Below are 24430 nucleotides of genomic sequence, written 5' to 3' on the forward strand. Positions count from 1 at the left end.
CATTGTTTGTAGTTTTCTTTGTTGTGGAAAAGCTTTTAAGTTTAATTAGGTCCCACTTGTTTATTTTTGTTTTTATTTCCATACTCTAGGAGGTGGGTCATAGAAGATCTTGCTTTGATTTATGTCATCAAGTGTTCTGCCTATGTTCTCTTCTAAGAGTTTAATAGTTTGTGGTCTTGCATTTAGGTCTTTAATCCATTCTGAGTTTATCTTTGTGTGTGGCATTAGGTAAGTGATCTAATTTTATTCTTCTGCATGCAACTGTCCAATTTTCCCAACACTGCACCACTTATTGAAGAAGCTGTCTTTGTCCATTATATATTCTTGCCTCCTTTGTCAAAAAATAAGGTACCAGGTACCCATGGGTGCGTGGGTTAATCTCTGGGTTCTCTATTTTGTTCCATTCATCTATATTTGTGTTTTTGTGCCAGTACCATACTGTCTTGATGAGTATAGCTCTGGTGTATAGTCTGAAGTCAGGACGGTTGATTCCTCCAGTTCCATTCTTCTTTCTCAAGACTGTTTTTTGCTATTTGGGGTCTTTTGTGTTTCCATATGAATTGTGAAATTTTTCATTCCAGTTTGGTGGAAAAAGCCATTGGTAATTTGATAGGGATCACATTGAATCTGTAGATTGCATTTGGTAGTATAGTCATTTTCACAATATTGATTCTTCTCACCCAGAAACATGGAATATCTGTCCATCTGTTTATGTCATCTTTGATTTCTTTCATCAGTGTCTTATAGTTTACCGTATACAGATCTTTCATTTCTTTAGGTAGTTTTATTCCTAGATATTTTAATCTTTTTGCTGCAATGGTGAGTGGTATTGATTCCTTAATTTCTCTTTCTGATTTTTCATTGTTAGTATATAGGAGTGGAAGTGATTTCTGAGTATTGACATTGTATCCTGTGACTTTGCTGAATTCGCTGATTAGCTCTTGTAATTTTCTGATAGTATCTTTTGGGTTTTCTATGTATAGTATCACGTTATCTGCAAACAGTGAGAATTTTACTTCTTCTTTTCCAATCTGGATTCCTTTTATTTCTTTTTCTTCTCTAATTGTTGTAGTTAGGACTTCCAAAACTATGTTGAAGAATAGTGGTGAGAGTGGACACCCTTGTCTGTTCCTGATCTTAGAGGGAAAGATTTAATGTTTCACCATTGAGAATAATGTTTGCTGTGGGCTTTTCATATATGGCCTTTACTATGTTGAAGTAGGTTTCTTCTATGCCCATTTTTTGAAGCATTTTTATCATAAATGGATGCTGGATTTTATCAAAGGCTTTTTCTGCATCTATTGAGATGATCATGTGGTTTTTATTTTTCAACTTGTTGATATGGTGTGTGAACACCATTCTATGGTTTGCTAGAATTTTGTTGAGGATTTTTGCATCTATGTTCATCAGCGATATTGGCCTGTAATTTTCTTTTTTTGTGTTGTATTTTCTTGGCTTTGGTATCAGGGTGATTGTAGCCTTGTAGAATGAATTTGGAAGTTTTCCTTCCTCTGCAATTTTTTCAAAGAGTTTCAGAAAAATAGGCATTAGCTCTTCCCTGAATGTTTGATAGAATTCCCCTGTGGAGCCATCTGGCCCTGGGCTTGTTTTGGGAGAGATTTTTGATCACCATTTCAATTTCAGTGTTTGTAATTGGGTTGTTCATAATTTCTATTTCTTCCTGGTTCAGTCTTGGGAGGCTGATCTTTTCTAAGTATCTGTCCATTTCCTCTAGGTTGGAAAGGAACCAACCTTAGCATATAGTTGCTCATAATATTCTCTTATGATCCTTTGTATTTCTGTTGTCTGTTGTAACCTCTCCTTATTAATTTCTAATTTTATTGGTTTGATTTTTCTCCCTTTTTTCTTGATGAGTCTAGCTAGTGGTTTACAAATTTTGTTAATTTTCTCAAAGAACCAGCTTTTAGTTTTATTATCTTTGCTATTGTTTCCTTCATTTCTTTTTCATTTGTTTCTGCTCTGATTTTTATGATCTCCTTCCTTCTGCTGACTTTGGGTGGTTTTTGTTCTTCTTTTTCCAGCTGCTTGAGATGTAGAGTTAGGCTGTCTATTTGATGCTTTTCTTTCTTCTTGACTTATGGTCATATTGCTATAAACCTCCCTCTTAGAACTGCTTTTTACTAAGTCCCATAGGTTTGGGGTCATCGTGTTTTCATTGTCATCTGTTTCTAGGAATCTTTTGGTTTCTTTTTTTATTTCTTCAGTAACCTCTTTGTTATTTAGCAATGTATTGTTTAATCTCCATGAGTTTGTGATTTTTGCTGTTTTTTCCTGTAGTTGATATCTAGTCTCATAGCATTATAGTCAGAAGATACTTGATGCAATTACAATTTTCTTAAATTTACTGAGACTTGATTTGTGGTCCAAGATGTGGTCTATCCTTGAGAATGTTCCATGTGCACTTAAGAAGAAAGTGTATTCTTCTGTATTTGGATGGAAAGTCCCGAAGATATCAATTAGGCCCATTTGGTCTAATGTTTCATTTAAGGTTTGTGTTTCCTTAATGATTCTTGGTTTTGATGATCCGTCCATTGATGACAGTGGGGTGTTAAAGTCCCCTACTATTATTGTGTTGCTGTTGATTTCTCCTCCTATGTCTGTTAGTTAGCCTTATGTATTGAGGTGCTCCTATGTTGGGTGCACAGATATTTACAATTGCTATGTCTTCTTCTTGGATTAATCCCTAGATCATTATGTAGTGTCTTTCTTTTTCTCTTATGATGTTCTTTATTTTAAAGTCTATTTTGTCTGAAATAAGGATTGCCACTCCAGCTTTCTTTTGGTTTCCATTCACATGGAACATCTTATTCCAGCCTTTTACTTTCAGTCTGTATGTGTCCCTAGGTCTGAAGTGGGTCTCCTGTAGGCAGCATATATATGGGTCTTGTTTTTGTATCCATTCAGTCCGTCTGTATCTTTTGGTTGGTGCATTTAATCAATTTACATTTAAGGTAATTATTGATACATATGTTCCTATTGGCTTTTTTTTTTTTTATTTTGGGTTTGTTTTTGTAAGTTTTTCCTTTCTCTTGTGTTTATTGGCTATGTAAGTCCCTTTAGTATTTGTTGCAAGGCTGGTTTGTTGGTGAATTCTCTTAATTTCTCCTTGTCTGTAAAGCTTTTGATTTCTCCATCAATATTGAATGAGACCTTTGGTGGGTAGAGTAATTGTGGTTGTAGGACTTTCTCTTTCAGTAATTTAAATATATCTTGCCTTTCCCTTCTGGCCTGTAGAGTTTCTGCTGAAAGATCTGCTGTTAATCATATGGGTTTTCTCTTGTGTATTACTTGTTGCTTTTCCCTTGCTGCTTTTAATATTCTTTTTTTGTGCTTAATCTTTGTCTTGATGTGTTTCTCCTTGGGTTCATCCTGTAGGAGACTCTCTACGCTTCTTGGACTTGATTATTTCCCATGTTGGGGAAGTTTTCAACTATAATTTCTTCAAAAATTTTCTCAGTGCCTTTCTTTTTTTCTTCTTCCTCTGGGACCCCTATAACTCAAATATTGGTATGTTTAATATTGTCCCAAAGGTCTCTGAGGCTTTCCTCAATTCTTTTCATTCCTTTCTCTTTATTCTGATCTTCAGCAGTTATTTCCACCACTCTATCCTCCAGCTTACTTATCCATTCCTCTGCCTGTTATTCTGCTATTGGATCCTTCTAGTATATTTTTAATTTCAGTAATTGTGTTATTCATCTCTGCTTATTCTGTATTTCTTGTATGTCCTTGGTCATTGTATTAACTGTGTTAAATGCTTCTTTCATTTTCTCCAATCTATTTTTAAGTCTTGGGAGGATCTTTACTATTATTATTTTGAATTTTCTTTCAGGGAGCTTACTTGTTTCCTCTTTATTTATTTAGTCTTTTGAGTTTCTACCTTGCTCTTTCATTTGTGTTTTATTTCTCTGTCTTTTCATCATCATCATTTTTTTTTTCTAAATTGGTCCATTTGAGGTCTCCTTTTCCCAAACTTTAGGGTTGTATTACTTCTTTTTTTTGATTTTTGCCCTTGGAGGGAAATGTTAGTTGGGTGGTTTGTGTTGATTTCTTGTTGGGTGACTTGTGCCTGTGTTCTAGTGGGAGGAGATAAAGTAGGTAATTACAGAAATACTGGGACATATACATACACACTTCCACATATACAGTTACAACCAAAGCGTTCTAAAGAAAAAAAGTACAAGAGATTGACTTGGTGAGCCAGGGAAACCAGAGGTGATATCAACCAATTGAAAGAAGAGTTAACTGATTCTCAGTCTGATAATCTGAGCACAAGCAGAAGGCCAATTGGGGAATATAGCATAGAGAGCTCAACAATTTAACTTGGTGAAAGCAGAGTGAGGGAAAAAAGGGAGAATAAAAAAAGAGAGGAAAAAGAAATAGGAGAAGGGTGGGAAAAAAGAAAAAGAAGGGATGGAGAAGAGGGAGGACTAAAAAATAAAAAGAGAAAGAGAGAAAAGAAAAAATAGAAAAGCAAAGATGAATAGACATGTGTGGGAAAAATATATTTTATATAATATATATATATATATTCAGGAATATATATATATATATATATATATATATATATATATATATATATATTCCCTACAGCCAGTAAAGAACAGTAGGAAAAGCAGATGAATGTATCCAAAACAAAATCCAAAAAACTCATCAAGAAAAAAGAAAATAAAATTAAAAAAAAAAAAAAGTGAGGAGGAAAAAAGAAAAGAAAAACCTAAAATGAATTTGTTCTTGCTTTTTTTTTCTTGACAGAAAACACAAAGAGGAAAACTCTACAGAACTGCAGAAGGCTAATAGGGAGGTGGAAATATGTAGGGGGAATAAACCATATGATTTATAAGAAAAAAAGGAAACAAAATCTTAAAATTATTATTATTTTTTTAACAAGGAAAACACAGCATCGCAAAAAGCTAATGTGATAGTGGAAATATGTTGGGGAATAAGCAGTGTGATTTATAAGAAGAAAAAAATCTTAAAAAGATTTTTTTTTTTTTAACAACAAGATAAAAAAGAGGAAAACACAGCACCGCTAAATGCTAGTGTGAAGGTGGAGATATATTGGGGGAATAAATGGTGTGATTTATAAGAGAAAAAAGTGAAAAAGGAAAAAAAAATTAAAAAGGGTTTTCAAGGTAGTAGTTGTTGGTTGTGGAGTTTGCCTCTGTGGATGGGGTTGGCTTAGTGTCCTGTGATGTTTTCCTGGTTGGTGGAGCTTGTGCCTGTGTTCCGGTTGATGGAGCTGGATCTTGTCTTTCTCAAGGGCAGTGCCGTTTCCAGGAGTAGATTTTGGAGTGTCTGTGGGTTAAGTATGCCTTTGGGCAGTCCTAGCTTTCGCAGTGTTGCTGCTGCTGCTCCTGCTAAGTTGCTTCAGTCGTGCGAGTCTATTTTCACAGCTGCTTCAAAGTGTCTCTCTCAGCATACATGCAGTGCAGCCTACATGTCCCTGGGATCATTGCTGGTCATTCAGTTCCCCTGTCCCACCCTGCACTGCTGGCAGAAACTTCCTAGGTAGGTGCTTGTGTGGATCCTTCTGCGTTGCCGCGACTTGTGTGGGATTCCCTCAGCCCCCTAAGCTCATCCTCTGTGTCGCAGGGCTGTGTGCACTTGACTCTCAATTCCCAAGGTCCACCCTCTGCGTCACGAGGTTTGTGTACACCTGTTTCATCTCACTGCCTGCACTCTTTGTCGTGGGGGTTGTTCTTCCAGCTGTGCTGGGAGGGTTGTGTGCGCTGCCCAAGTTTGTATGCCTTCCCACTATGGGAACCCTAGTCCTGCCCTTTGCGCAGGCTGTGTTTGTCTGCTTGGTACCTGGGCCTGCCCTGTGTACTACTTTCTAGCTAGGTTCATCTGCCCCATCACACTTGCTACCTGGGACTGCCCTCTGTGCTGCAAGGGTTGTGTGTGCTGGCTGGGTTTGTATGCCACACCACTCTCGGTTCCCAAGCCTGCTGTCTGTTTGGGGTCACAGTCCATGAGCTGTTAACGAATTGAGAAGTACAGCTTTCTCTGTTTACTGCCCTCCAAATCTCTGATTTGGAGATGGCAATGGCACCCCACTCTAGTACTCTTGCCTGGAAAATCCCATCAACAGAGGAGCCTGGTAGGCTGTAGTCCATGTGGTCTCGAAGAGTCAGACATGACTCAGAGACTTCACTTTCACTTTTGACTTTCATGTATTGGAGAAGGAAATGGCAACGCACTCCAGTGTTCTTGCCTGGAGAATCCCAGGGACAGGGGAGCCTGGTGGGCTGCCGTCTATGGGGTCGCACAGAGTCGGACATGACTGAAGCAACTTAGCAGCAGCAGCAGTAGCAGCAGCAGAAGTCCCTGATTTTCCAAGACTTCGTAGCTCCCCTTTGGGCCTATCTGTGAGGGAGTTTCCCTGTTGCATGGGAATTTCTGTTTCATGGCTCCCACCCTCCTCTGGGGTACAAGTTCCTGCCCAGAAGTTCTCTGTCTTTTCCCTTTTGGCTCCTTTCTCTCTCCTACCTCATTTCAGAGAGCTTAGCCTGTCCCTCTGGAGGCCTGGGGTCTTCTGCTGTCACCTAGAGATTGCTTTGTAGGAGTTGCTCCATATCTTGATGAGTTTTTATGTATTTGGCGGGAGACTGGTGATCTCCCCGTCTTACTCCTCCACCATCTTCTCTGTGGTCCCTCCAGGAGTTTTCCCACTTACCAGCGTTTGTCTCAGGAAAACCCTGCCACATGCACAAGGAGACATTAATAAAGTAGTTCACAGACAACTTGTTTTAAAGAGCAAAAATTTGGAAAAACTCAAATATCAAAAAATAAATTTTTCTGTATTCATGCATACAATAAATTACCATATAGCAGTGAAAATAAACTATGTCTACAAGTATCAACATGAATTAATCTCAGAAGTAAATTATTGAGTGAAAATAGCAAATCTATCAGTATTATTCTCAGTACACATGCTGCAAAGGTTAAAAGTATATAACACTTAAAATCTATTTGAAATGAAGTTTGTTCTAAAAGTTTTATTCAAAGCTATTCAAACCGTTTAGCTGTCGATCATTTAGATTAACGTTATCAAAGTCCTGTGTCTATACTAAATGCCAAGATGACTTCCTATGTCAAGGTGATGCTACCCATGTAGTCCTATGTGGAGATGTTTTGTGAATTATTTTCCTACAACATAGGAATAAAGGTACTGTCTTGCCTGTAACTATGGTTATGTGAATGTGTATTCATTCTTGAGATTAAAAACAAGAAACTCAATGTTAACTGAGAACTAAAGAATTAAAAGTGACAGGGGCAGTTAGCACTTTGGTATTGACCAGACAGATGCTATTTAAATAAAAGGGAAATCAATATTTTCTATTTCTTTGCAGAGTAAAAGTGAGCAAATTACCGTGCGGCATCTGACATCAGGAAACTGGGAAGTGGTAAAGATCCTGGCGTATGATGAAACTACACAAAAAATGTGAGCGTTTTTGATTCTCTAGTCAAGTTGGAAGTCAGTGTTGTTAAATGCAATCCTATCTGCCAGATTTATTTTTGCTTACCATGGTCCTAATCCAAGTAGCCTGGCCATGTAAAAAACAACCTTTAAGACTCTCCTGCAGCTTCACCCAGAAAGATGCTTACACAGACACATTTGCACAGACACATGCATGCACACACACACAGAGTCACACTCAGAGAGATTGTGAGAGACCATAGAAAAAAATGTATGACAACATTTTAAGAAAAGAAGTTTCCCAAATGGATCAAAGCCCTGCTGTTGAATAATAGAAAAGCTCTTGCCTATTCTTTGGTAGTTGGAAAATTCAAGTGAAAACTCAGTGTTGCAAAAATTGATTGGTGCCTGAGGTTTGTGTTGTTTTTTTTTCATGGGCAGTTACTTTCTGAGCACCGAGTCATCTCCCAGAGGGAGGCAGCTGTACAGGTAAGCAGTGTGAGAGGACCTTCCTGCACAGGTTGGTTACTCAGGGGCCATCCACACAGCATAATCATAGGATGGAAAGATCTGAAGTTGCGTTTTTGGTATGACTAGGAGAGAGCCAACTCAGTATGACAAAACCTCATCTCTAGACCATTGTGAGCCTAAAGGTTTGCAACTGGAGTGGAGACCATCTTATTCCTCCTTTATTTTTCCCTCACTTGTTTTTATCTTTTCAAAATATCTTTTTTTTTTTTTTTTTGAGGCTTGCGTCTCTGAATGACACATACCACTAGCATTTCCTTATTTCCCAAATAGCTTTTCATTCTGCTATGCCTCATTTAAAGTTTTCAGTATATGAGGCCTTCCCTGATCAAACCAGTCGATCCTAAAGGAAATCAATCCTAAATATTCATTGATTCTGAAGCCGAAGCTCCAATACTTTGGCCACCTGATGTGAAAAACTGATTCACTAGAAAAGACCCTGATGCTGGGAAAGTTTCAAGTCAGGAGGAGAAGGGGATAACAGAGGATCAGATGGTTGGATGGCATCACCAACTCGATGGACATAAGTTTGAACAAGCTCTGGGCAGGATGGTGGACAAGGAAGCTTGGCATGCTGCAGTCCATGGGATCAAAAAGAGTTGGACAGGACTGAGCAGCAGAACTGAACTGAATTGGTGTCTCAGATGGTAAAGAATCTACCTGCAATGAAGGATACCCAGGTTCGATCCCTGGGTTAGGAAGATCCCCTAGAGAAGGGAATAGCTACCCATTCCGTATGCTTGCCTGGAGTATCCCATGGACAGAGGAGCCTGGTGGGCTATAGTCCACGGGGTTGCAAAGAGTCAGAAATGACTGAAGGACTAAGCACATATGCAATACTGTACACATGTGATTTATCCCTGAACAAATTAAAGCATTGTGGACATTTAGTAGAGTAGATCAAGTGGCAGTTTTTCTCTCCCCACTCTCAGAATGTGTAAAATCCATAGATTGCTATTTAAGCCAGCCATGGCCCTTGCTTACTAAAATAGAGCTGTGGATGGGGACTATTTTCATCTCTCCAATTTTCCCAGAGGAAAAGCTATATTCATAAAAGGGTTTAAGGTCATACCTATTTAGTATTAAAAATGCCTCCTCACTCAGAAAGCTTTCACCAGGGCTTCCCAAGAATGACTTTCATTTTTGTCTGGCAAGCAACTTATTAATTCTAGACTTCATATATCCTTTCTAATTTCTGTTTCACAGATCCATTTTTAAAGTGTCAAAACTGCCATGGCATATTCTCAGTGGAAATTCATCATGTTTGAAGCAGTGTCACCAGTGATTCTTACCAAGTAGCCTAGACTTTCCTTTGAGAGCAAAAATGCATGTTTCAAGTACCCTTACTCACTCTAATTCACTCACACACTCTTATTTATGCATAAATCACTGTCATCTGAAGTGAGCTGCTCCTCGTTTTAATCACATATCGCAATATGTCATTTTCACATTCTTTGTTTTTCTCTCTTAGAGTCTGGAACACATGTTTTCAATTCTAATGACTTCCAAAGGAAGAACAGCTATTTATTTAAAGAGACTGATTCTAATTTTAGCTTAGACATCTTGATTAAAGTATTGGTCACTTTCTAGTTTTGGTTACCTAAAACTTATCTTTCTTAAAACTTATGTTGTGGTTAATATTGGCAGTCAAGAATAATCCTTTAGAGAGATAGAAATACTTGACTGATATTTTATTTCCCCCATTTTGTAAAACTCTTAAAGAAAAATGAGTGTCAGAAAATTAGATTTGGCTAAGTTCAGCTAATGGAGCTGCCTCATCCTCTTCTCCTTTTATTAGCCTAAAAATGTGATTTGAGTAATAATGAGTTCTTAGATTTGTGTGCTTGTCCTATGGGCTTCTCAGACAGTAAAGAATCTGCCTTCAATGCAGGAGATTTGGGATGGATTCCTGGGTCAAGAAGATCCCCTTTGAAGGAAATGGCAACCTCCTCCAGTATTCCTACCTGGAGAATTTCATGGACAGAGAAGCCTAGCAGGCTACAATCCATGGGGTCACAAAGAGTCGAACATGACTGAACAAGTAACACGCTTATGGGTTTCCGAGGTGGGACTAGTGGTACGGAACCTGCCTGCCAATGTAGGACATGTAAGAGACACGGATTTGATCCCTGCATCGGGAAGATCCCCCGGAGAAGGGCATGGCAACCGACTCCAGTATTCTTGCCTGGAGAATCCCCATGGACAGACAGCCTGAAGGGCTATAGGCCACGGGGTCACAAAAAGCTGTACATGACTGAAGCAAATGAGGACACACACATCTCTAGTGACTGAGGCAAAGCAGTACAACAGTCAATATATCTATGGCCTACACTACTGTAGAAGACTGGGTTATAATGAAAATTTACAACCAATAAATCTTTCTTTAAATGGCTCATCAAGTGCCAGTTGACTTGACTATAGATAATGTTAGTGTTTAACCCAAAAAACTCAATCATTGTCTTGTCCAGGTCCATAAAAATATTAATTGGTTGATTTAATCTATGGGATTAACAGAATCAGAATTGCTACCATATTCAGTGTCATAATTTTGTCTCAAAGTTTGCTTTTCTTTATTTTTAGTAATTTCATAATCTAAATAATGAGAAAATACAAATATAAATTTTTAGGGAACTTGGATCTGAAAAATTATATGACAGAGTAGAGAGAGAAAAGTTAAATTCTGTGTGTGACTGCCACACATTCATAGTCTCTTGGTGGCAATAGTTGTGCAATATTGTGACTGAAATAAACCATATACTTGAAAACTGGCTAAAATGGTAAATGTTGTTTTACCACAGTTTAAAAGAAAAAAAAAAAGGCTATGATTTATCATAAGGATGAAACTAGCTAATGCGTTTAAGTGCCTATTATATTGATCACTTTGGGTGTAAAGGAAAATTTGGGTTTATAATGAACCCAAAATGTTTCAAGTGTGAAGTTATGACTTCGTGAAGTATAGTATACTATGTGTTTTATTCCAAAATGAAACTGAGAATATTTTGTCCAGCCAAGTTTTAAAAAATGTATCATTAGCAGTGTTTTTGTCTAGCAGCACAGATAATTTATGATTATTCATAATTTATTAGTTCTCTCAACTAATATTATTGCTAGTAACTATGCTTGTCTGTGTGGGTAATTTCTTTTTAGACTTTACAAAAAAATATCTATAAAAATATAACTAAGAATAAGTTATATTGAGTCCTGGGAAAGTCAGTTTCTTTAAGGCATATATAACTATATACATGCTACATATGTATATGTGTTTGTAATTTTAATTTTTTTACTGAGAATAAAAATGTGTATGTCATAACATTAGTAATGGAAATTGACTTTGCATTTTTATGATAAGTGATAATTTATGAGGAACTTCAATGTAAGTAATACTGTAACTTCTTTATGTTAATATTAAAATAATGATACCACACATTTAAGTACATGGAACAGTAGTATTTCTCACTTTCTTCTTCTTTCCCCAGTGCTTCTACTGAAGGCTTATTGAATCGTCAATGCATTTCATGTAATTTTATGAAAGAACAATGCACATATTTTGATGCCAGTTTTAGTCCCATGAATCAACATTTCTTATTACTCTGTAAAGGTAATAGTTGATTTCTGTTAAAATTTATTTTATCAATTTTGTTTGATCAGTATCTATTACTATCAGTAGTAATGATTACCCTCGATCTATGATTTTATATTCCTTGTTTACACAAGTTTTTGTTAAAAAGTAATAAATAAGGGTTTTTGTGATATAAATTTTATCCATTACTTTATTTAAAAGACAAAAATTGGGAGTAAGTCAGTATATATACAGGTACATGATCAATACGTGCTATTTTATATGAATATTTTTAAAAAGTGATAAACATTTACATTAGCAAAATCATCCTAGAATAATAAACTAATTTACCTAGACTTTAGGAAAAGCAATACTTGTTGAAATAATGGCTTTGTTGTTAAGAAATGGCTTTGTTGTTAATTCTTTGGGTCTAGCCTCCTTAAATTTTGAGAAAGTGTGTTCACCCCAGTTATTTCTTCTATATGATAATAGTATGCTAAGTCTTACCTAGTGGTATAGTATGTCTAGGTTATACTAGTAGGAATCATTGTACCTTTAATAGGATACTCTGATGAAATGGGAGATATCCTCTTATAATGCAATGGATTGAGTGTTACAGCTTTAGCTGGTATCTTGTGCAGTCCTGTTTTAAGATACCATGAGGAATAGACCAATACTTGCTCTTTTTCATTATTTTTTTTCTCTTGACACCTTAATTAATCAAAAAAGAGAAGTACTTGTTTGATGACACCAGAGAAAAACCATTAGCCTCCAAATAGAGTTCATTAGAGCAGTGAAGTTTCAAGATAACATCTTATAGTTACACCTGAATTGTCCAGTGTATTTGAAATAATATTCCAGTTAATATATTTTTAAATTAATATAAGATTAGCTCTGAAATTTAATTTGTCTTGTGGATGGAATATTTCTAATATGCATGCATTCTTTCTTTCTTGGCTGAGTGGTAAATAGAATTTAATCTTGGATGAGAGGGTAAAAGGTCACAGGTTTGGGAATCAACTGACAGATCAGTGACTATTCTATTAAAGACTAGAGAAAAAGACAGTAGGGTGCATTAGATTGGCTAAAACCATAGAAATACTGATGTATATGGCATTTTAGAGAAGGGAGGATCTTAGCAATAATCTTGTAAATAGTTTATTTCCCCATATGTTTTTACTTTTCTGAATAAAATATGCATAGAAAGGAGTGAAATCTAATAATCTGATTTCTATTTCATTATGTTTTAACTATGAAATGCTTACATGTGGAAAAAAAGAATTCTGTCATCTAGCCTTCCAACAGTTATTATTTAGATGTCTTTAAAATGTTTCTACATATATTTCTAAAATCCAGGTCCAGGGGTTCCAGTGGTCAGCCTACATAGCACAGACAACCCAGCAAGTAAGTACATGAACACAACAATGCAGAATCATGGTTGGCATCAGTCTTTGATATGATCTTATTCATTCTGAGTTTTGTACTCTATAGAACCTTCTTCAAAGGAGCCCTCAGATTGGGGAAAGAGGCATAGGTACCATCAATATGACATTGTGTGTGTAAGAGAAATAATAAAGCAAATAGGTCGGGCTGCCTTATAATTGGAGTTGGATCTTATCAATGTATGCCCGAAATGGGGTATCTCCTGTATCTAAATTGACTGAGGAGTGATTGATGAAGTTCATTTAGGTACGTTTCAGTCTATTGACCCATTAGGGCTCTGGTTTATTCTTTCTTGAACCTCATGCAGACTATTTCTCCAGATCAACACACTTATTTTAGAAAAAAAATATGAAAAATATATTGTTTCATATATTTTATATCCTATTTATTTTAGTTATCCATGACTAGTTTTACATATTCATTTATGTTTTTATATATTTATTAAATTGTCCATTATCTATTGAGTGAAGACTTTATTAGGATATATGGCAGAGACTGGGTGTTCATTGCTAGTGAGATGTGGTCAATGTATTTAAGAACTTTAACAGAAAAGAGTATAAGCACAAACACGATTGAGCTGATCTGAAAACTGAATAGCCAAATTACTTCCTGACTCTTTTTTTCCTTATTTTCATCTATCCTTCTTTTCCTTCTTTCATTTAAAATTTTTATTTAATCAATACCCTCATGCTGTAATGATTTATCATAGACTATTATAATCTATTGTGAAACTTAGTCTCTCAGTCATGTCTGATTCTTTGCAACCCCATGGACTATACGGTATATAGCCTGGAATTCTCCAGGCCAGAATACTGGAGTGGGTAGCCTTTCCCTTCTCCAGGGGATCTTCCCAACCCAGGGATCGAACTCACGTCTCCCACGTTGCAGGTGAATTCTTTACCAGCTGAGCCACAAGGGAAGCCCAAGAATACTGGAATGGGTAGCCTACCCCTTCTCCAGCGGATCTTCCTAACCCAGGAATCGAACCTGGGTCTCCTGTGTTGCAGGTGGATTCTTTACCAACTGAGCTCTTGATTATAGGGAATCCCATAATCTATTGTAATTGAGGCTTATATTTATTAACACATTTACTCCTCAGAACACCCCTGATATTGTTAATTGCATCACCCGCTTTTATAGATGAGGAAATTGAGTCCCAAAAAGGTTAAAAAACTTGGAGAGAGTCACTCTAATATAATAGATAGCACAGGTGGGAATCAAATAAGACATGCTGACTCCAGAATAGGGTTTATGATCATCACTGTAAAGCTTATTATATTGTTTTTGTCTCTCTCATGACATCAGTTCAGTTCAGTTCAGTCGCTCAGTTGTGTCCAACTCTGCGACCCCATGAACTGCAGCACACCAGGCTTCCCTGTCCATCACCAACTCCTGGAGTTCACTCAAACTCATGTCCATCGAGTCAGTGATGCCATCCACCCATCTCATCCTCTGTCGTCCCCTTCTCCTCCTGCCCCCAATCCTTCCCAGCATCAGAGTCTTTTCCAATGAGTCAACTCTTCGTTCACATGAGGTGGCCAAAGTATTGGAGTTTCAGCTTTAGCATCAGTTCTTAGGTATGAATCTTACTTAAATGCTTTGACTTAAAGGAGAGATAATATAAAAATGTAATGCTGAAGGACAAATACAATTTTTAGAGGACAGAGGAAGAGTATTTACACTTTTCAAATATCACCATATGGAGACATCCAGCCTCAATGAAAAAGACAAAACTTCTAAATAGCGAATGGAGTTTTGTGTGATTTTGGAAATCATTTAGCACATCTTCTGGTTTCTACTTATCAGTGTAAATCCTAAAAAGATTATGGTAAGCATATTAAATCTGTTGAATATTAACACTGAGAGCAACAATAATGATAATAAGGGCAATATATTTGATAAAATGGAAAGAAGATTGAATTTCACAGATATAAAAATTAGTGTATAAAGTGAGTCTGTCACATATCTTTTGTGGGTATAATCTCATAGAATCTATTTCCTTGTAAAAAAACTAGCAAATGAATTTTCTGTGAGGATGAGCTATATTTACAACATAGGAATTACTTGATAAACAACTATTTGTGTTACATTGCATATTCTGCCAAAATGATAACTTTTTTAAAATTTCCAACCTGAATTTAATTAATTATATCCTATTGTTAAAAGTGGATGTTGTTGTCTAATAACTTTTGTTACAAATTGTGACACACTTTTGTCTCAGGCAAATCTTTCATATTTTCTCATTTATAATTCTGTTAGTCTCAAGATCAAGAAAATAAATGGACTGTAAACAGTGATCAGGTTCTTAATTTTATTTTCTAAAGACAACTATTTATTTATATAAAATTTAAATTTGATTGTAATTAAGTTTTTGGGTTAATGGATCTTCAGGTTAATCTTTATTAAACTAAGTGAAAAGTTAGAGGCTCAGTTAAGTCTGACTCTTTTCAACCCCATGGACTGTAACTCACCAGGCTCCTCTGTCCATTCTCCAGGCAAGAATACTGGAGGGGGTAGCCATTCCCTTCTCCAAGGGATCTTCCCAACCCAGGGATGGAACCTAGGTCTCCTGTATTGCAGGCAAATTCTTTACCATCTGAGTCACCAGGGAAGCCCCTGCTAAATGAATGAATTAGTCATAACTCATTTGGGGACCACGAGAAGTACAATAAAGCATCAAAAGTATATTGAAAAAATGAAAATAAAAAACAAATGTGAAAACCCTTTAAACTCACCGGTTATCCAAAGATGCAAAGTAAAACACTACCAAATATTTTTTCCCTAACAAATTAATAATATCAAAAAATTTACATTGCTAATGAGGCTCTTATAACTTGCTGGTAGAAATATAAATTACAGTAAATCTTTTGGAAAAAAATAGCCATAAGCATTAAATCTTTTGTATCTATTTACCCTATATTTTTCTTTTTTATTGGTTTACACTGAAAAGATAATTCTAAATAGAGAAAATTACAGATGTACTACTGATAATAGTGAAAAAAAAAAACCACAAATAATGAAAGGTGGGATTTGTAAATAAACTTTAATGGCGTATTAATTTGTGTTCTGAATATCTTTCATTAGTCTTTTCAGAGCCACTCTTAACTGTTTTTTCTCTCCCATGGTCTCTACCCAAGAAAGATGTTGTTTTGATGACTTAAGTTCTGCAGCTATTTACTGCCAATTGGATTCAGCTAACGCAAATCCTACAGGTGACTGAAGAGAGGCAGAAAAGTGACTTTGGAGTCTGTATTTCTCCAGCATTATCCCTGTGGAGTTACCCAGGCTGCTGTGACTGTTGGGTGAAAGTCACGGTGGGTCTTTCATGCAACCATCTCCAAGTAACTGCTCTCTCTGACCTACACACCAAACCACTGTCATGAGCCTGGGTTGTGGTACTATCCCTTATGATCCCTGTGCCATTTTCCTATATTTATAAATGGTCCTTTATTAAAATTTCATCAAATTGTTCTAATAAAGTTGCCATTAGTTCCCCACTAGGATTAAAAATAAAAATATGTTTTTAAAAGTCAATTATTCAAAACTGTTTAAGTTATATTTCTAAATGATTGTGCAATTCAAATACTTATGCCACTTTAAAAAAAGTACTTAAAAATGCATATAAAAATTCTGGAAGACAACATTTGCAAACAGTAAAAAGTCTTGCATTTATGTGGCAGCCTTTCAGGTGATTTTTTTGTTCTCTTTTCTTGAGTACTTTCCTAATTTTCTACAATGAACATATATTACCTTTAAAATGAAAAAGAAACCCTTCATTAACATGTTCAGTGACTTGGAAAATGTATAAATATGCAACATTTTACTTAGTATTTCAAAAGTCCTTTGTCTTATATTTCTATGATTCTTTTCCTCTTTTATATTTTCATTTTTCCCCTTAATTATTCATTTATGCTTTATTTCTTTTACTTTAATTTACTTTTAGTCTCTTTCCTTTCTTCTTTTCTCTATATTGTATATCTTTCTTCTCATCCCTCCTTATACTTCCTTTCTACTTTCTTATCTCTCCCTCTTTTCCTTCTTCCCAATTTTCTGTTCTCACTTTATCCTCTTTTCTTCCTCAATCCCACAATTATATCATGTCTTAATAGTGTCTTCTCTTTATAAAGTTTCACAAAACTTTGTATGAAATATGTTTTCTGAAAATATCATGAAAAAATTGTTTGCTTTTGAAAATGACTTTATTATCTTCTGTATTTTTTCCTTAAATAGAATTTTATTTCTCTGTGACCATGGATTGATTTTTTCCCATGAGCAGATAAATATCCTTTGATTTAGAAGTAAAATTTTCAGCTACCTCTTATCTCATATAATTTAATTTTTCCTGTTCACTTTTGGTAATAAAAAAGAACCATGATAAATTATTCATATATTACACTCATATCAATACCTCTAACTCATTTAGTCAACTAATCATTTTAATACAATAAACATATTTTCCACTTTAAAAATCCTTATCCAATAAGATGACTTCTAGTTAAAGGTGTAAAGGAAAAATTTAACAGTCTGTAAAAACTGCTGCTTATGTAGTTAACAAATATCAGATGATTTCTTTTGAATCCAAAATGAATGCTTTTATCTATGATTAGGTTTATTAAGTGCATTTTTATGACAGGTCTTAAACATTATAAATTCTGAATCCTTAATGAAAGTATATAAAGTTGAAATGTTCACACTTTAAATTTTATAATTGAGTGTTTGGGATAGATTCCTTGAAAATATACTATTATTTAAAAATCAGAAATTTCTTATATTAAGTCGATAGAAGAAATCTCTGGAATCAGCTAATTTCCCAAATTCGTATTATAGAAAGTGATACTTATTTACAGGAGAGGTGGTTTGATGTGTCTGGAATTCACGCAGAATTCTCAGTCCAAAGCAAGAATCAGAAAATGTAATGCTTGTAATAGAATAAAATAATTTCTCTGGTAGAAGTGTGCACCTTTCAAAAAAAAGGGGGGTGGAAATCAGTGGAAAGCATTTCTGGAAGAAAGAATGTGAATGCACAATCATGACACATGAAATATTTACATTTGCAAGATAAAAATTGTTCAATGTGGCTGGAACAAAACATTTAAGATAAAAACAAAAGATATAGGCTACAGGGCAGGCTGGAGCCAGATCATGAAAGCCTTATGTTTCATTCTAAGGAAATTGTATTTAACAATAAAGTATCAATGATAAGCCATTGACAATCAAAAATAAATATTCTTACCTGGCCACAGAGTACATGGAAGTAAACGTGGCCTCTTAGCCAAAAGACAGAAAATAAAATAAAATAAAATAATTTTTTTTTAAAAGCTGTGTAAAATACATGAAATAACACCTTTCAAACGTGGGACAGTAGTCATGATAGGGTCCTGATTCCTGAATGAAAGGAAACCAATGAGATTAATGTGGCAATTGCCCTGGCTTTCCGGCCAGAGTTATTTTCTGAAATCCAGTGTAATGAGGAAGAATGAAATAAGTGTATAAGAGTACCTCAGAAACAATGGAGACAGAAATTAAACTCTGAAGGGTTGAAGCTTTTGGAATGTTGGGAGGGTAGATAACACTGGAACAGATTCCCTGGAGGCAGAGAAAGAACACCAGGAATCTGCATAGAGCTGTGGGGGATCATCTGTTGCTGAAAATACCTCGCTGAGTATGCATAGGAAGATACTTTGTGCTTGGGAAAGCTAGAACTCACACAATGCTGGGGTATATTAAAGTTCCAACTAATCAGAACACTGGAATGTTTAGAAGAGATCCCAGAAGAGTCATGCCTTTTGTAGTATAGCTTAACAAGTCATAGAACAAGGGTCATTCAAACTCACACTAAATAAAATATTTTTAAAAGCTTTTAAATAATTAAGCTGACCTCCAAATAGCTTAAACATCTGCTATAACAAAGACCAACAATTTATAAAAGAACAGAACAATGTTTAGAACTCAACAATATAAATATCACAATGATTAGAATCCAATAAAACATTACTGGTTATGTAAAGAAGCTAATAAATGTAACTAGCTAGAAAAAAGAAAGCCAGTGAATTGAGACAGATTCAGATATGATGAAAATTATGGAATCCCCTGATGAGTACAATAAATGGGCAATTATAAAAATATTGAATGATATTAATAAAAAATGAATGTAGTGATAAAATAAATAGAATATATTTTAAGTTTAAATATATGAAATTAAAACTTTACAGAAAAATATTGCAAGCAAATTAAACACTGTAGAAGAAAATATTAGTGAGTTTGAAACATTATCTATAGAAACTTCAAGACAGAGAAAAATGATGAAAGAAATGAACAGAGCCTAGTTAACTTAGGCTAATATCCATATCTATAATATTTTAAACTCAGAATGGAAAAATATATTTGATGAAATAACATCCAAATCCAAATCTGATGAAAAATATGAAATTGCTCAGCAACCCTCAAGCAGGATACAAAATTAAAAAGACATCCACACATGATATACATAGTAAGAAAGCCAAGAATGACTGCAGACTTCTTATCAGAAAAAAAGAATGGAGAAAAATCTTTTGAATACCAATGGAAAGCAAAAATAAAACAAAACCAACCTAGAAAAACAAACTTTGAAAATATCCTTCAAAAGTAAAGCCAAAATAAAGAATCAAGAAGAATAGAAACCAAGAATCTTTTGTCATCAGACTTGCATCTTTAAATAACACAAAGATCAAAGAGGAATTTACTTATTAGAAAAATAATTGGAAAATATTTGAGCCAAATGAAAATGAAAACACAACTAATCTGAATTTAGGGATACTTAAAATCCCCTGGATAAGGAAATGGCCACCCACTCCAGTTTTCTTGCCTGGGAAATACCATGGACAGAGGAGCCTAACAGGCAAGAGTCCATGCAAGTCACAGAGTTGGACACAACTAAACAAGAACAAAAACATCGTGATTAGAAACAGGTTTATGTCTCTAAATTCTTATTTTATAAAAAGGGAAATCTTTAAAATCAATCATCTAAGAGTCTGCCTTAAAAAACTAGAAAAAGAAGAGCTAAAGAATAGAAAGTAAGTGGAAGGAAGGAAATTATACAGTCAGAGTGGAAATAAATGATATAGCAAATGGATTGACAGTAAACAAAACATATAAAAACTAAAAGATTTCTTAGAAGAATAAGTAAAATTGATAATATTTTAGATAAAGCCATAAAAGGGAAAGTGCACCATCATTTTCACTAATGAAATAGACGATGTTAATAACAGCTTCTACAAATGTTTGATGTAGATGATAGTAATGGAATGTTATAAGTAGTTTTAATGGTAGTAAATTTGACATCTTAGAAAATGGGTAAATTTCTTAAAAGAAAAATTGCTAACCACTCAAAGAATATGTATAATATATAAATATCCCATTATCTATTAAAATTTTTAATTCACAGTTAGTACTCTTCCCATAGAGAAGGAAATGGCAACCCACTCCAATATTCTTACCTGGAGAATCCCATGGACAGAGAAGAAGACTGGCAGGCTACAGGCCATGGGGTCGCAAGAGTTGGACATGATTGAGCAACTAAACCACCACTACCACTCTTCCTAAAAAGAAAATTCCAGTACCAGTATCTTCACTGGTACATTCTGAGCAATATTTAATGTACTAATACCAAGCTCACACAAACTCTCAGAAAATGTAAAACCAGCATTGACCAGGTTCCAAAGTCAGCATAGATATAACAAGGACAAAAAAATAAATTTTTCTCAGAATATTGATGCAAAATTTCTTAACTAAATACAAGCAACACAAATCTAATAATTTATAAAAAGGTAATGACATTTAATAATTAATCAATGCAACTTACTATATTATTCTGTCAACAACTCAAAGGATTTAGAAAAAAATTATAATGAAAACAATAAGGTAATAATAATAACTGAAAAAGAAGAAATAAATGATTTAACTTAATGATTGTTATCTACAAAAATACTAAAACTGATATCATATTAATACTTGATGTTGAAGACAATGCATTTCTCCCAAGACTGGGTAAAAGTAAAGAGTGTTTGCTATCACTACCTCATTGTAAATTGTATTAGAAGATTTAATGAAATAAGGCAAGAAAAAGAAATATAGGTGAAAAACTTACCTTTATTTTCAGAAGATATACTTGTAAACAAAACAGAAATCAAATAAAAAATATGGAATCCACATATACTCATAATAATTTTAGATATAATGAAGGGATTTATCATGATTATAGTTTAATATACAAATATCACCTATTTTATATACTATAAGGCAATGCAAAATGTAAAAATAGATCAAAATAACCATTTAAAATATTGTTAAGAACTATATAGGATAGTTAAGAACTATCCTATAATACATGTAATAAATGTGTCAGTCTCCTAAAATGAAAGTAAACATTTCCAAAAGAAATTAAAGACTCAAATATATACGTATATACACATATAGCTATTTATGGATTAAAGAGTTCACCATTTTTATATATAAAATATCCCCAATAAGTCAATGTATTTAACATATCAATCAAAATTCCAGCAATTTACTGATGCTTCTTTCACTTCATGTTTTGTCAATTCTTTGTCTCTTTTTCTTTTTTGGGTGTTTTATTTTTTATGTTGTCTATCACTATATTGTCAAATATAGTTAATTAATCTTTTCTTCAGCAGTATCTAGTATGCCATTAATCCCATCCAGTATTTTTAAATCTTAGATTTTATAATTTTTATGTGCCTCAAATTTTTCAGTTTTTTAGTTTTAGAATTTTAACTTCTTTCTTTTTAAACTGTTTTTTTTTCATATTTCTCCCTATTATCCTCAGTTTTTTTTTTTTTTTTTAACTTACTGAACACACGGAATTTAATTAAAATATGCTTTAATGCCATTGTCTATCCATTATACGCATCTGTGGCATTTCTGGGTTCTTTCTATTGAATAAAATCTGTACTCATCAAGGGTGATGTTTTCCTAATTTTTGCATGCTTAGTAACTTTGTATTCAAATTCAGCCACAGTGACTTTAAGTCATTGGATGCTAGATAGTTTTGCATTATTTTCAATATATTTTTAAGCAGAACCATAGAATGATCAGATTTACATTTTGAAAATGTAAACATGTTCCAAGTATAGGGCAACTGGAGACAATTTCACTAAAATAAGGAGGCCCAGTTAGAAACTATTACAGTAATCCAAGAGAGAAATTATGAGAGGTTAATGGGTGCCTAGGGCTTCCCTGGTGGCTCAGATGGTAAAAATCTGCCTCCAATGCAGGAGACTTGGGTTCAATCCCTGATTTGGGATGATCCCCTTAAGAAGGGAATGGCAACCCACTCCAGTATTCTTGCCCACAGAATTCCATGGACAGAAGAGTTTGGTGGGCTGTAGTCCATGAGTTTCCAAAAAGTCAAACACAAATGAGTGACTAATACTTTCACAATTAGTGCCTATCAAATGGTAATGCTGGATAATTATTTGTGTTGTGCTGATTCTTAATCTAATTATTTGCACTATCCTTTCTGATTTATAGAATATTTTATTTTGGAAAGCAATTCTATGCTGAAGGAAGCTATCCTGAAAAAGAAGATAGTAAAGTCAGAAATTAAAATGCTTCATATTGACGACTATGGTAAAGTTTTGTGCATGCTTCATCATTCAAGAACAACTTTCTCTGCACCTTAGAGTTTTACATATAAATGACTCTCCATCTTTAATATTTTGCTCTTTCTTTAAAAGAACTTCCTTTACAGTTGTCCTTTCCCAAAGATTTTACGGACCGAAACCAGTATGCTCTTCTGTTAATAATGTAAGTATTTTATTTGTTTTTGAAATAAAGGAATCTAAAAAGTTTAGTTTTTTTTTATGTCTCACATGCCAATATTCTGATTAAAAAACAACAGAAGAAATCCCATGTGTGTAGTTAAGCAGGACAGCTGTCAGTTGTGTGAGTTCCTCAAGGACACCACCGCTAAATAATATGGAAGTGTGTATAATTGTTTTTGCTTCTTGCATCCCAAACTGAACTCAGTGTTACTCCTGGGAATAATGACTCATACATTTAGTTTATGGATGTCTGATTAGCAATTACTCAAGCTCTACCTTCCCTTTGTTTTTTTCTTTTTTTTTTAACTTTACAATATTGTATTGGTTTTGCCATACACTGACATGAATCCGCCACGAGTGTACATGTGTTCCCCATCCTGAACCTCCCACCCACCTCCCTCCCCATCCCATCCCTCTGGGTCGTCCCAGTGCACCAGCCCCAAGCACCCTGTATCATGCATTGAACCTGGACTGGCAATGTGTTTCACATATGGTAATATACATGTTTCAATGCCATTCTCCCAAATCATCCCACCCTCTCCCTCTCCTACAGAGTCCAAAAGACTGTTCTATACATCTGCGTCTCTTTTGCTGTCTCGTATACAGGGTTATCGTTATCATCTTTCTAAATTCCATATATATGCGTTAGATACTGTATTGGTGTTTTTCTTTCTGGCTTACTTCACTCTGTATAATAGGCTTCAGTTTTCACCTCATTAGAACTGATTCAAATGTTTTTTTTTTCCTTAATAAATGATACTGGTCTATACTTTTTTTTCTTTGTGATATCATATCAAAGTTATGCTAAATTTTTAAAAGTCATTTAAAAAAATTGTGGTGAGAGCACTTAAAGTGAGATCTACCCCCTGAACAAAATGTTAGGTATGTAATACAATGTTGTTAATTATAGGCACAAGGTTGTACAGCAGATCTCTAGAACTATTCCTCTTGCATGATTGAAACTCTGCGCTCATTAAACAGCTACTCTGCCTTCCTCCCCCTACCAGTCCCCATCCTGCTCTCTGCTTCTAGGAATCTATTTTAGATACCTCACTTAGGTGGAATCATGCAATATTTGTCGCCTTCTGTGATCAGTTATTTTAGTTAGCATAAAGGTACATCTGTGTTTTCACATCTAAGCCTTTTACTTTTTATCAGTTCTTTTGCAACATTGAGGAAGCGTTTATTTCCCCTGCCAAAACAGTCAGTTAAATTTGAATCATTCTTATCAGTTTTCCTTCTTGGATTTAAGACCAGCAGGAAGCCCTTCCCATCCTTAGAAAAACCTGACTCTTAGGTTTTTCCAACTTTGGAATTGACTATGGAATTGAAGGCATCCATACTTTCTGTGAGACTATGCTGTGACTACATAGTATTGGGCACAGAGGCCTCTAACACCTATTGGTTAACCAACTTGATATTGATGTAGAATTGTTTTCCTGAGCGTAATTATTAATAGTTATTTTCGTTATTGAGAACCCAGCTAACATTGCTTTGACAGCACTTAAAAAAAGAGTAGAAATGAAAATAGCATTACTTGTTATGACTACTGAATGTGAACAATAAGTCTGTGTAATCAAACTGTCGGAGTTCAAATCCCAGTTTTGTCATTCATTAACAGTGTATCCTTGAAAACGT

The 24430-nt window shown here is 34.8% G+C and overlaps 1 protein-coding gene across 2 annotated transcripts in view; it reads left to right on the forward strand.

The window, feature by feature from the left end:
- The window catches only part of DPP10 (dipeptidyl peptidase like 10), an 800949-nt gene that overhangs the window by 738263 nt on the left and 38256 nt on the right, over window positions 1–24430 (forward strand). For both annotated transcript variants that reach the window (XM_070768724.1, XM_070768732.1), the window contains exons 14-19: window positions 7374–7465; window positions 7883–7930; window positions 11446–11567; window positions 12885–12932; window positions 22500–22598; window positions 22706–22775. In XM_070768724.1, the coding sequence (XP_070624825.1) occupies window positions 7374–7465; window positions 7883–7930; window positions 11446–11567; window positions 12885–12932; window positions 22500–22598; window positions 22706–22775 (479 nt within the window). The remainder of the gene's footprint in view (window positions 1–7373; window positions 7466–7882; window positions 7931–11445; window positions 11568–12884; window positions 12933–22499; window positions 22599–22705; window positions 22776–24430) is intronic.

The sequence above is a fragment of the Bos indicus genome, chromosome 2, assembly GCF_029378745.1.
Source record: "Bos indicus isolate NIAB-ARS_2022 breed Sahiwal x Tharparkar chromosome 2, NIAB-ARS_B.indTharparkar_mat_pri_1.0, whole genome shotgun sequence".
NCBI classification, from domain to species: domain Eukaryota; kingdom Metazoa; phylum Chordata; class Mammalia; order Artiodactyla; family Bovidae; genus Bos; species Bos indicus.